General features: G+C 39.5%; 1 protein-coding gene across 13 annotated transcripts in view; it reads left to right on the forward strand.

The window, feature by feature from the left end:
- CASK (calcium/calmodulin dependent serine protein kinase) overlaps nucleotides 1–14,263 on the forward strand; it is a 350,134-nt gene that overhangs the window by 220,814 nt on the left and 115,057 nt on the right. For all 13 annotated transcript variants that reach the window (XM_077888807.1, XM_077888808.1, XM_077888813.1 and 10 more), the window contains exons 7-8: nucleotides 3,417–3,592; nucleotides 7,938–8,060. In XM_077888807.1, coding sequence (XP_077744933.1) covers nucleotides 3,417–3,592; nucleotides 7,938–8,060 — 299 coding nt within the window. The remainder of the gene's footprint in view (nucleotides 1–3,416; nucleotides 3,593–7,937; nucleotides 8,061–14,263) is intronic.

The raw sequence follows: 14,263 nt of genomic DNA on the forward strand, positions 1-14,263 counted from the left end.
ACTTTTGAAATTATACTAATATTATCAGTTCATTTGCTAATATTTATTGACAGAAAGCTATTTTCCTGTCAGTTGGAATCTTTGGTTACTCAGTGGAATAGAAATAGAAATAGAAAGGAATTCTCTCCTTTATATGTTCCATATAGTAGCAGTCGCTTACATATATTTGCACTTAACCTATCTGAGATTCTATTTGAAAAACTCATCTATCCAGAAGATAACTAGGAACCTACAAAAAAAATTATTTTTGCAGCAAGACATTTCTTGATCTTACTACCCATTCATGGTCCTCCCACACGGGCATCTCAGGATATTCTCTGAAGCTGGCATGCTGCCATTGTTCATAGTTTTATGGATTATGTGCCTTCATACCTTGCACCTGCTACACCCTCTGGTTGGAAAACCTTTAGTCATTTTATTTATCTATTTAACTCTTACTGCTCCTAAAGGTTGAGAGACTGAGCTGACAAACTATCTCCTCTTAAAAGCAAGCTGATCTTCACCATCCTAAGTTAGGTATCCCTCTTCCTTCTCTTCCATATTACCTTCACCATCTGGGCTACATATCTCTATGTAGTATCTGATGCAGAGATTTGTAATCATATCAAAGACTGAGCTTTCTGAGGATAAGGGGGAATCACCGTTCATCCCTCTGTATGTCCCTGGCACCTCCACCTGTGTCTAGGACCTAGCAGGCACTTAGGATATTGTTACTAAATGAAAGAACCTAGTTGCTAGTCAGTTTCTGGTTAATTGCCGATTTTATACAACAAATTAGAAGACAAGGCTAGAGGAAGCATGGTGAGAGAAAAGACATGAAAGCTTGACAGGAAAAGTATATTGAGCAGATAACAAAATGTAGAAAGCACAGCCCCCTTCTACTACTGAAGAACTCCACATTGCTTACCTGTGAAGTTCCCGAGGGCATTCTCCGTCCTGTAGCATAGTTCCTTCACTGATAGCCATAAGACAATATTGAGTCATCAAGAAAAAGTTACATTGTGTGTAGCATCTTGTGTGAAAGAAGTCGGAAAACGGTAGAAAGATAACCATCCAAAATTGTTAAAGTAAAAAACTTTGGGTGTGTAGAGATTTAGGTCCTAGCTGTTGAAAACAACTCCTTACCTGAGGTTCTAGATAATGAGGTTTTATTATATTATCCCCCAAAATCTAACATTTAAATATTGAAATGTGTATCTAAAGTATGTCATACCGAGTGACATTTAATTTGGTTTGGTAATTGACCACAAAATTCTAAGAACAGGAAGTTGAAGTCATAAAAATCAAGTGACCACAGAAAAGGAAAAGTTAAGCAATCACAAACAAGGAGTCTGGAAAGGTTGGTGTATGTTCACAGTTAACCTAGGCCTTCATATTTTACTGATTTGTACAAAATACTCTAAAAAGCTCATTCCTGCATATTCTTTCCCCCATCATCTGTGAACAAATTCTTGAACTAAAAGACATGTATGTTCCTTAAGGATGAACACTAATTGTCCAGAATGGGGTATCTTCGATCCAGATAAATGAAAAGAACCTCAAAAAAAAAAAAGAAAAGAAAAGAACCTCCATTTTGAGCCGTTCAGCCCTTTCTTGTGTAGGAAGTGATAAAGAGTCAAGCTGGGTTTCAAAATTTCATCCCAACTATAAGGAGGTACCTTACTGATGCCATGGTCCCCACACCCTGACTGGTACCTTGATCTCTTGCCCTGCTTTTCTCAGCTCCTGCCATCTGCACAAGGCAAATTCTTCAGTGGCCCTGCTCAGTCCAAGGCTGTTAATGAAGTGTGATATGAGGCTTAGCTCTCATTGTTTGAGCTTCTGCATATTACCAGAGGAAGCAAAATTGGGAAATGTGGAATAAAAGTCTTCCCTTCTAACCAGTACAGCTGTACTGGTGCACATTTTTTTAAAATATTTTATTTATTCATGAGAGACACAGAGAGCGAGAGAGAGGCAGAGACACAGGCAGAGGGAGAAGCAGGCTCCATGCAGGGAGCCTGATGTGGAACTCGATCCCGGGTCTCCAGGATCAGGCCCTGGGCTGAAGGCGGCGCTAAATTGCTGAGCCAACCTGGCTGCCCTGCTGCACATTTTAAATGCAAATATTTTTCATTCTCTAAACCCCAAAGTCAACCTCTTCCACTGGGAAGCAGAGGGGAACCTCAATGATCCACAGCAAAGGAACATCCCCAGCACACAAGCTAAGAGCTGCTTTATCCTTTGCCATCCCGAGTTCTGACAGTCATTAACTGTACTTCATGGTGTTTTTTCTCTAGCTGGTTAGAAGATCTTTAAGGTCTTTTTTTAAAAAACTCTAAACCACAGTTCTGAGCTTTAGATAAAGTAGTATGCAGTCTGCAAAGTTAAAAAAAACTACCTTGGACTCGGTACGATGAGAGAGAAAGGCCAAGGGGAAGGAGGGAGGAAAGGAGGAGAAGGCTGGGCATGCACACAAGAAGAGCTGCCACATCTGATGGGCAGTGCCCCTTCCGCAGTAATTTCCTTACAGGGCACAGCCTTTCATTCTGTGGAAGAAAAGACTCCCTTAGGGATACTGAGTTAAAGATGATCAGCGTGCTAGTAACTGCTCTCAGACTCCTTCCTGAAAACTAGTTTTGCTGGGTAGGAGGTGGGAGAAAACTATATATCCTATATAGGATATATGTGTGTGTGTGTGTGTGTGTGTGTGTGTGTGTGTGTGCTGTATCTGCTCTCACCAAATGTTAACATTCAGCTGGCTCAATGGTGGAGCATGCAACTCCTGATCTCAGAGTTGTGAGTTCAAGGTCCATGTTGAGTGTAGAGATGACTTAAAAATAAAATCTTTTGGGGCACCTGGGTGGCTCAACGATTGAGCATCCACCTTCAGCTCAGGTCATTCTCTTCTCTCGCTTTCTCTCTGTCTCTCTCTCTCTCTCTCTGTCTCTCATGAATAAATAAAATCTTAAAAAATAAATAAAATTTTGGGGATCCCTGGGTGGCGCAGCGGTTTGGCGCCTGCCTTTGGCCCAGGGTGCGATCCTGGAGACCCGGGATCGAATCCCACGTCGGGCTCCCGGTGCATGGGGCCTGCTTCTCCCTCTGCCTATGTCTCTGCCTCTCTCTCTGTGACTATCATAAATAAATAAAAAAAATTAAAAATAAATTAAAAAAATAAATAAATAAAATCTTTTTAAAAAAAGATAAAGTACCTATCCTGGGGTCAATATTTTCAAGAGGTGATTAATTTTTTTTCCTTCTGCCTTTTTTCCCCTTGATTTTATGGGAGAGGGAGAGGTGGTAAGAGAATATTTATATTGTTAAACTTTTCCTTCAGACTGTTATTGTTCTATTTTTAGTTTTCAGATGAGGAAAAAAAAAAAAAGCCCATTTTATGTAAACATTTTTCCTTGATGTTGCTGTTTTAAATGTAGGACGCGTTGGAACACCTCATTTTATGGCCCCAGAAGTCGTCAAAAGAGAGCCTTATGGGAAACCAGTAGATGTCTGGGGTTGTGGCGTGATACTTTTTATCCTGCTAAGTGGTTGCTTGCCTTTTTACGGAACCAAGGAAAGATTGTTTGAAGGCATTATTAAAGGAAAATATAAGGTAATATATTATGATTGTTTTATTTTTCCATTGAGATTAAATTATTCTGAAAAATGTAAAGTGACTCCCTGGGCTTCCCGATTGTCATGTGGTTACCCAGTTAGGGAATAGTTCTTTGCTGACACCATTGATCCCTTAGCCTCATTAGACAGTATAAGCCTCAAGTAGATTTCTGAATTACTGTCAGCTGCACTATCACCCAGGTAGAAGAGAGGAGACTGGCTCTAAAACAGCCATGACCCTGCCCCACCCTCTGGGCTACAGCCAAAGTCTGTCCCACATGTTTGGAACCCAACCCCATATTCAGGCTACAAAACAGCACCCTAGTCCTCTTTGATACAGTATCCTGTACATGCAAGTCAACAGTTTGGGAGTCTTGGCCCCCAGAGTCACAAAGCCAGTGCTTTTACCACAGACATGTTCTAGCAAAATTTGCCCATTTAGCTGGGTCAAAGAAATTGTTTTCTTAGTGCCTTGCTTATTTCAAATAAAATTCTAGTTCAGGGAAAGAATTTGGAATGACCCTTGGGATTTATTGTGATAGAATTTGACCTTTCTTTTTACCCTGGGTGAGGTATTCACAACAGATGTGAGCTCAGATTTAAAAGTATCCGTTCTCCTAACCTGTTCAGGTTAGGCTGGAAAATAAACTTCTTTGGCCTTTCTTTGTGTAATTTGAGGAAAGGGCTTCACTTTTAAAGCTTCTTGCTTCATTTGTAAAGTGAAAATGGAAATTTCATCCCAGTGATTAATTCCTTATTTTATGTTTAGTACCTGCCTTTATTTGTTTTGCATTACCACACATGTTATTCCTTTTATGTTGTCAGCTAGCACAGCTGAAAAACTTGCCATTTACATTCCAGGATAAACCAAAATGCCAGGATCACAACTGCATCCCATAATACGGTTTAGAGCCATTTTGGTGTGACTTAAACATTCATGGTAATCTTTGGCTATAACATGGATTGGAAACCACATAGACTATTCACAGACCTGTGATTAGCATATTATTCCTTTTATTATTAAAAAATTAAAAATTTATCACAGACATTGTGAATGGCTATCTAAAAAAGACCTAAGGAATGCTTGGAATTAAATAGGCTTCCATTGGTCTTACTACCCCCAGCTCTTACATACACTCCATGGCTTTAAACCATCACATGTGGCCAATAGAATCAAATGCTGCAGATGGGAAGTATGGGGGAATGTGTGCCTGGATACCAGCTTGTCAGCGCAGCTTATGTTGGAGAAGTACTTTTTCCACCCCATATTACTGTAACCCGTACTTTCTAATTCAACAGAGGTGCTATTTCATTTTCAGCCATGCCCGGCAACAATAAAAACCAAACACACAGGGTTGGATAATACCAGACTCCAAAAAAGGCCTCTTAAGTTTCCTTTTCATTTTCTCAGTAACATTATAATTTTATATGGGACTTCAAGAAAAAGGGAAGGAAAAAGAAATGAAACGTGAAGTAGCTTTAGGGTTATAGCCTTGTTCTTTGAAACCAGAAGTGAAGCTTGTAGAGGTGAGCAGGTGAGAATGAGTTATGCGTTTCATTTTTAGCCTCATGCATCACCAGCTTATAAGGGCCTGCAGGTTCACCTCTTCTTTTAGTTGGGTTAAAATATATGCCAAAACTGTTAACAGAGAAAGATGTTTGAAGTATAGGTTTTTCTGCTTCTCTTAGGGTCATTTGGCCGCTGGGGAATAAAGTCAGTCCTTCCAAGATAACTAAATGTCTGAGGAAACTTCTTGTAAGTAGTCCTCCCCCTTCAATCCCTGGAAATTGTGAGCGGCTATGAGAAGCGCATGGCCATGGGCTTTCTGGCCAAATTTGGCCAAGTGAAATCACAGATACTTAACATAGGAAAACAAACACAATGAGCAGTGCACCAGCATAATAATAATACTAGCAGTAATGATAGCTACCTCATACATAGCACTTACTATGTGCCAAGAACCATGCTAAGCACTCCTATTAACTCATTTTATCCTCACAGCAACTTGTGACATAGATACCGCATAATAAAATCTCCCACCTGCCTTTTGGAGCTATAAGCATTTGCTAATAATAGAATTCTTCCTTTGTGTTAGTTCAGTTGCTAACTTCCTGGTTTCCAAGGCAATGTGCTTCATTCCAACAGCCTCTGGTATTTGATTTTCTCTATTTTTAAAGCATTGAATAGGTTTTTTTTGTTTCCTTGTAAGAAATTTGGACCATTCACACATGCCAAAAATTATTTTAAGAACTCCATTCTTAGTATCATAGTAAGTCAGATGGACATGACAGTGATACCATAATTTCTCTACCTAGAGCTTTGAAGCTTTTGAGTTAATAACTTATTTACTCATTTACTTGGCTAACCTCACCTCTTGCTTATATTCATGGCTTTTTTTTTTAATAAACAAAAGCCCCAGGTTCTCAGCAGCTTTGTTTGAAGTATAGATCCATCTCTAACATGAGTGATAAACTTGGTGGGCCTTTCATACGTGTGTGTGTGTGTGCGCCTGTGTGCTTGTGTATGTATGTATGTATACTCACACAGAGACTGTGCTGTGATTCTGTCAGCGTTTGTTTTTTTTTTTTTTTTTTTTTTACATTCGATGTTACTGAAAATTCCAAACAAACAAAAGTAGTAGAGATCATAGTACAGTGAACCCCCAGGTTCAATACTTAGCAACATAGAGCCCATCTGGTTGTTATCTGTGTATCCCACATACTACCAGATGATTAACTTTTTTTATAAAAGACAGAAATATATTTCCCAAAGTATGTAAAAGCTGCAGTGCCATCTTCTGTCATTGTTACCAGTAGCCAGTTGATAACTCCACAACAGGAGTCGAGGTGCCTATGGCTTTAGTATTCAAATAAGTGAGACTGTTCTATAGTCCTGTTTTGTTCCCCTTAGGAACTCAACCTCCCAGATTAACTTCAGCTACTCTTCTCAACCAAAGGAAGAGAAAAACCCTGAATTGGACTCCCTCATAAACAGGATGGGGACATAAACTTCTCAACCTCTACTCACTTCAGAAATCTTATGAGCACTTTCAGATGACCTGTCAAGCCCTTTCCCCGAGGACAGATCATTTTGACTTTATAGAACACATCAGCTCCAGGATGGGGAAGAGGGAAGAAGACTAGGCCTCATCTAATCACCCACATTATTTCAAACTGACCAATTGATGACGATTTCCGTAAGATGACAGCAGTATGGCCCTCACTTTAGTTAAGAGATCTGAGAAGAAGTGACTATTGTTTGGCATTCTGCCGATTAGAAAAAGAACAAGGAATGTTTTTCACTCTCCATCTACAAGTATAGACCCTCACCATAGCCAGAGCGAAGTGTCTAGTGCTAACCCTTGACCAAACTATAATGACTCCTGTGTATTGTGATGCAAGTTGTGATTTTATTTGGCTTTAAATTGTTATGGACTTTATGTTCTAGCTTTCACTCTTAGAAGATGACCTACGTCCCCTCTGTTTCAAACCATGGCATCGCTAGCTCCTGACACCAGGCAACTCACATAAATTCACCCAATCAGTCAGCTTCTTGGTAGTAAATAAGAAATGAGACTCTACTGGTCTCTCCCTTCCTGTCCCCACTTGCCTTCCCAACTGTAAGCCTTAAGCATCCCATCCCTTTTTCTGCTTCCTGGTCTCAGACATACCTTTTTCCCAGGAACCATCTTGCTCTTTTCCTCCCAGATCCACTTTCTGACTACTCTTGTGTCTTTTGAACAACTCATAGTTTTTGTTCATTTGTTTGACTTTAGTCAGTTGACCTTGTGGCTTAGTTGTCTCATCTCTACAAGAGGAATAAGAGTAACTTCAATGAAGACCATACACAAGTGAATTGGTTATTACATAAGGCCTATGTTAACAGTGTATTTTTTCTTAAATACTGAAATTGATACTGAGTGGCCAAATATCCTACTAAGAATTTTGCATAATTTTGTAATTACTGTGTATTCCAATTTTTAAAAAGAAAATGTTTTTAAAATTCCTTAAAATTTTTATTTTAGCCCTTTCTAGAGCAAAGTATCTAGTCTCTTTAGCTAAGGTAGAAACTATAGTCATGAGCATTCTATTCTTCAGTTATTTAAAATACTATAACTTATATGACAACAAGAACATATGTAAGGGATATTTACTGATGCAAAATCTCATATATAGAGCAAAGGCCACCAAAGACTTGCCTTTGTCCTCTTCCTTAGAAAGCAAGCCTTTAGAATCAGGTTTCTGTTCTTTGATCTGAGAACTTTATGCACAATGAAACAGCATAGTGAATGTTAACTTCTCACTAGACGATAACTGTGGAACTTTCCTCTCCTTGTCTTTAGATGAATCCAAGGCAGTGGAGCCATATCTCTGAAAGTGCCAAAGACCTAGTCCGTCGCATGCTGATGCTGGATCCAGCTGAAAGGATCACTGTCTATGAAGCACTGAATCACCCATGGCTTAAGGTACATGAGCCCATAGGTGGCCATCTACACTTTGTGTGAATGCTTCCAGTAATAGGAATGTATTACTCTAGAGAGCAACTCTCCCCACCTTTCTTCTGAGCACTTTTTTTTTTTGAGTTTTGTTCATCTTGTTTGCGGTTTCTGGACAGCATCTGTAAATATCAGAGTAGAGAATATACCATTCTAGTGGCATTTAGCCATCAGAGGGAGCAGAGACAGATTAAGGCAGAACATATCAGGGAGGAAGGCATGTTTGTTCTCCACCAACACGTTTCAAAGATGTACAGCAAGAACAAGTGAAGCATTACTGTGTTTATGACAGAAAGTTATGATCTTTACTTTGGGTGTATGGTTCATAACATTTTTATTTGCAGTAGATACTAAATATGGATTTATTGTTTTAGGAAGAAGCTAGATTTTTTAAAGATTTATTTATTTATTCATGAGAGACACAGAGAGAAACAGAGAGGCAGAGACGCAGGCAGAGGGAGAAGCAGGCTCCATGTAGGGAGCCTGACGTGGGACTTGATCCCGGGTCCCCAGGATCATGCCCTGGGCTGAAGGCAGACGCTAAACCGCTGAACCACCCAGGGATCCCAAGAAGCTAGATTTTTAAAATTTTTTCTCTGTACCATCTTGCGAATGAGTACTAAGGAAAATTGTAAGTTGGGACATCAATGAAACAGCACTATTTGATTAAGACATTCTACAGTTCAGTAATTCCAGGGAATTCTCACTTTAGAGGAGAAAACAAAGGCTTAGAGAGGTTGAGAAGCTCACTCCAAGTCACAGAAGCTGTCAGTAGTGGAACCAGGATTTTAATTGAGTCTTCACAACGCTTTCCTTTGCACTTGAGATCCTCTGTCTTCTACTTACTCAAGGATATCACTCCAGCAATATCTCCTTTCCTGCATTGTCACTTTTCTGGCTGTGTTGAATCTAGTAAGCTACAGTTTATTTTTCTTATACATACACACACCTCCTAACCCTACAACCCCCTCCAACTTCTGCTCCCCTTGACAGCACTAAGTTGACTGTACCCACTTTATTCAGTTCTTTCCATCTCTTGTTCTTGAACCCACTCTGGTCAGGGTTGTAGTCCTACCAGCTCCACTAGCACTCTCATCAAGTCATTAATGACCTTCACATTACTAAGATTAAATCTCCAGCCTTCTCCCTTTTGGCATCTTAGTACAATTTGACCCTGTCCTTCTGAAACACTGTACTCTCTTGGCTTCAGGACACTTGACTCTCCTGGTTTCCCTTGTACGTTTCTGGCTGCACCTTCTCAGATTGTGTTGATTTCTCCTCACCTCCCCCACACACCTCTTCACATTGGAGTGCCACAGGCCTCCATCCTTGCTCCTCTTTTTCTCTGTCTCCACCCTGGCCCTTAGAGACCTTAGATATAGTTTTAATGGTCTTAAGTGCAATTTGTACTCTGATGAGTCCTGAATTTATATCTTCAGAGCAGGCCTCTCCCCAGAGTTATTCTTTCTTAACCCAATATACCATCTCGCCCCCTAAAACCTCTCTGATTTCATCCCCTACTCCTCTCTTCTTCCTCTGTTCCCCACATACTGGCATTGTTGTGGTTCCTCAAACAGCAGGCACATTCTGGCTTCAGTAGCTCTCTTAGTCATGCCTGTTCCCTAGAACACTCTTCCCCAGATAACAGTCATGGCTTCTTCCTTTACCACCTTCAGATCGTTGCTTAGCTATCAGCCTCTTAGTAAGATCTTTCCTGTCTACTCAATTTAAAATTAGGGAGAAGGAATGCCCCCTACTGCCAGTATTCCTCGTCCCCCTTCCCTGCCTTAGTTTTCTCCATAGCATTTGTCACCGTAAGACATACCTATATTTACTTGTTTGTAGCCTATTTCTCCCCCTATAAAAATATCAGCTGCAGAAGAGTGGGAATTTGGGGTCGTTAGTTCACTTCTGTCTAGCACTCTAGAAAGTATCTGGCATATATTAGGTAGGTACTCAATAAATATTAGTTATTATTTAATGAATGAACAAGTGAATGTTCATTATATTACACCCTACTTCCCTAGAAATTATGCAAAAACAATAAAATATTAAAATGTATATTAATAATGTATTTTACTGTCAATGACATGGATGATGATATTAGAGAACAATTTTGAGATTCCAGCGGATCCTGATTCTCCCTTAAGAACATGACTTATCGGGGTGCTTGGGTGGCACAGTAGGTTAAGTGTCCGATTCTTGGTTTCAGCTCAGGTACTGGTCTCAGAGTTGTGAGACCGACTGCCATATCACTCAGCATGGAGTCTACTCAAGACTCTCTCTCCCTGTTCCTCTGCCCTCCCACTCTCTTTAAGAAAATAAATCTTTAAGAAAAAAGAATATTACTTATCAAATCTGCATTCAACTCTCTGATATGCAGTTCTGATTTTCTTGACTTGAAATAATTCAGTTCTAGTTATTCCTGATTTCCCCCAGAATAAAGTAGGTAAACCGGTTCTTAGATATGTTCTTAGTATTTTTTTTTTCCAGAAATGACCAGTGTAGGGAAGACTCCTATTTTCTCTCCTTTGCCTTAGTTTCTCCATTATGGGGATCTTTTGTTCATTAGAAGCTAGTTTAAATGCCAGAGAACAATGAAAATGGAAGCCATATTAGTCATTTATTAGATCCTTTAGAAAATTTGGCTCTCATTATCATGCTTATCTTGACTAACATTTATTTTTGAAAACCCTTCTCCCTGCAGTGATTGTAGTTCTTGTTCTAAATATCTGAGCTTAATACATAATGGAGTTCTGCACCAGAAAGACAACAGACAAAAATGTCAGTAACTTAAATGAAAAAGTTCCAGAAAGCTGTTTGAGCTCAGAATCTTGCGCCATATCTGAATTACAATTTACCTTCACTGCCATCTGGAGATGGAAGAATTCCATGATGATGTTCTCTAGTTGATGCAAACAGGCTTCTTACATTAGATACTTGTCCGTGTATACTTGTAACTCATTGCTCTGGATATAGTTGGTGTTAATTTAGTAAAGACTACATTTAAGCTAAGTTTATATATGAAAAACTCCTGCATAACTGCAAAGTAAAGAAATAAGATGAGGAAAGTCTTTGTAGTAAAGAGTGCCCAAAGTCATAATACCATGACTGTGTGTCAAAAAAAAAAAAAAAAAGAATTATTTCTTTGGTAAAACCACAAGAAGATGTCCTATTCAGTCATTTTATATCAGAAAAGAATTTGAGAAAATAACGCAAGTAATACCTGAATGTCTTATGATTGTTAAATTATACTGTGTTTAACGCCTTTATCTAAATCAGTGATGTTTGCTATGAATATTCATTCCAGCAAAAATAAGACCAACTAAAATTGTGCTTTCTTTTTTTTAAGATTTTATTTATTTATTCATGAGAGATACAGAGAGAGAGGCAGAGACATAGGCAGAGGGAGAAGCAGGCTCCATGCAGGGAGCCCGTTGTGAGACTCAATCCAGGGACTCCAGGATCACTCCCTGAGCCAGAAAGCAGATGCTTAACCACTTAGCCACCCAGGCATCCCAAATAATTGTACTTTCCTTATAGATGACTGTGCTCTTTTCACATCCTTTGTAGCCTTACTATGTAGACCATAAAGTACATTGACTATAATAAAATATGAAAAGGGTGTTTCCATCAAGCTAGTCAATTTGAATTTTGGAAAAATCAGTCATGCCAGAGAGAGAAAAGCATAGTCTGGCTGCAAAACAGATTTTCAGATGATACTAATACAACATAAACACATGGAAAGACAAACTCAAAGAAGTCATAGGGGAGATGCATCACATGAGTACAGAAGTATGGGCTCAGGAAGACCAGTGAGGTACAAGAGAGATCACTATCATCTGGAGCTCCAATGAGGGCTCCAGGAAAGTCCAGGAAGCACAGGCAAAGCATCACAAAGTGTTCATGGCATGTGGGTATGGGGGTAGGAAGCAAACTAGTATAATATAAACGTCAGCTCTTTGAAGGACTGACTGGAAATTCTGGGTTGAGGGAAGAATACATATAGTTCAGAATGCTAAGTTGAGTACATGGGGTGTAGATGGTAAAAAGCTACTGCAAGCTTTTGAGGGACATTACAGTGCAAACAGCAAGCTCATATAATTCCTTTGGACACCATGTGCAGGTGGGTTGTCTGGGAAGGATAGAAGTGCTGGAGGCAAAGAGAGCCAGTAGCAAAGCCATGGGAGTCAGGAGATGAAGGAGTCCTGGACCCAGGGAGTAAAGGTGGAAGTGGAAAAGAAATATTCAAGTTATTTGGAATCAGGAAGCCCACGGGAGGGTTAAACAGCTAGAGTGGAAGTGATTTTCTTCTAAACTTTTTATTTTGAAAGACTTTTAGACTCACATAGAAGTGGCAAAACCAGGGGCGCCTGGCTGGCTCAGTCGGTAGAGCATGCAAACACTTGATCTTGGGGATTGTGCATTGTGCATTGGGTGTAGAGATTACTTAAAAATAAAATCTTTTAAAGAAATAAAATTAAATATTTGAAAAAAATTTTTTAAAGAAATGGCAAAAACAGTACAAAATTCCCATGTACACTTTGCCGTTCTTCCCCTTGTTAATAACATCCTATATAACCATAACTAGGAAATTGACATTGGAACACTTAGTAAACTGCAGGCCTTATTCGAGTTTTACCTGTGTGTGTGTGTGTGTGTGTGTGTGTGTGTGTGTGTGTGTGTGTGTTTCTAGGAAATTTTATCACATGTATGGAAGTATATAAGCTTGACCATAATTAGGATATAGAAGTCTCCTGCCACCCCTCATGCTACTCCTTAATAATCACATCCTCCCCTAATAACTACTGATCCATTCTCCATCACTATAATTCTTATCCTTTTGAGAGTTTTATATAAATAGAATCATACAATATGTAACTGTTTAGGAGAAACTCAATCTCCCTTGTGTTTCCCTTTTCCTCTCACACAACTACCATACTCAACAGCACTTCTGGCACCAGGTGTGTCTGGGTTTTTTTTTCCCCATACCAAGTAATTCTCTGACACCAGCTAGGTGTCCTAAATTTTAATTCATTTCTGATACTAACTGAAATTAATGTAGACCCCACAGCTTAAAGGCTTGGTCCCATGAGACTGTCCCCCCACTTCAGATGCCAATCACAAGTAGTAGGTCCCCAGTTACCCACAACTACTATCTGACTTGGCTACAAATTGGAGGTTCCCATAACCCACCTACCCCCAACCTTAGATTTGATTATTTGCTAGAACAGTTCATAGAACTGAGGGAAACACTTAGGTTTACCAATTTATTATATGATAAAGAATATGGTAAAGGATACAGATGAAGAGATACATAGAGTAAAGTTAGAAGGGTCTCAAGTGCAGAAGTTTCTGTTCCCAAGGAAGGTGGGGTATGCCACGCTCCTGTCATGTGCATCTGTTCATCAACCCAGAAGCTCTCCAAACCCATACTGTGGGAAATTTCACAGAGGCTTCATCATGTAGGCATGCATTGATCATTAACTCTCTTTCCAGCCCCTCTCCCCTCTCTAGAAAATGGGGTGGGGGGCTGAACTTTCCAAGGCTATATAATACTGACTTGGTCTTTCTGGTGACTAGCCCCTATCCAGGAGCTCACCCAGAATCACCTCATTAAAACAAAGATACTGCAGTCAGCCAGGAAATGCCAAGCGATTTAGTAACTCTGTCAGGAACTAGAGTCAAAGACCAAATATTAGAACACAAGATGCTCTTAGTACTCTTATGACTTGGGAAATTACAAGGGTTTTAAGAGCTCTGCATCAGGAGCTGGAGTCAAAGACTAAATGTTAGGACAAAAGATTCTCCTTAGCACCCATGTTTACAAGGGTTTTAGGACTCTATGTCAGGAACCAGGGTCAGAGACCAATATACAGATTTGTTATTAGTTATTACTTTACAGATTAGGGTTTTTTGCTCAGCATAATGCCTTTGGGATCCATCCAAGTAGTTGTGTAAATCAATAGTCCTTTCCTCTTTATTATTGAATAATACTCCACTGTATGAATGTACAATACTTTACTTATCCATCCACCTTTTGAAGGGCATTTGAGTTGTTTCCAATTTTTGGCTAATACAAATAAGGCTGCTCTGAACATCTATATATAGATTTTTATTTCTCCAAAGTAAAAACCTGTGAGTGGGATTGCTAAGTCATATGATAAGTATAT

This window comes from Canis aureus, chromosome X (genome assembly GCF_053574225.1).
Source record: "Canis aureus isolate CA01 chromosome X, VMU_Caureus_v.1.0, whole genome shotgun sequence".
Classification (NCBI taxonomy): domain Eukaryota; kingdom Metazoa; phylum Chordata; class Mammalia; order Carnivora; family Canidae; genus Canis; species Canis aureus.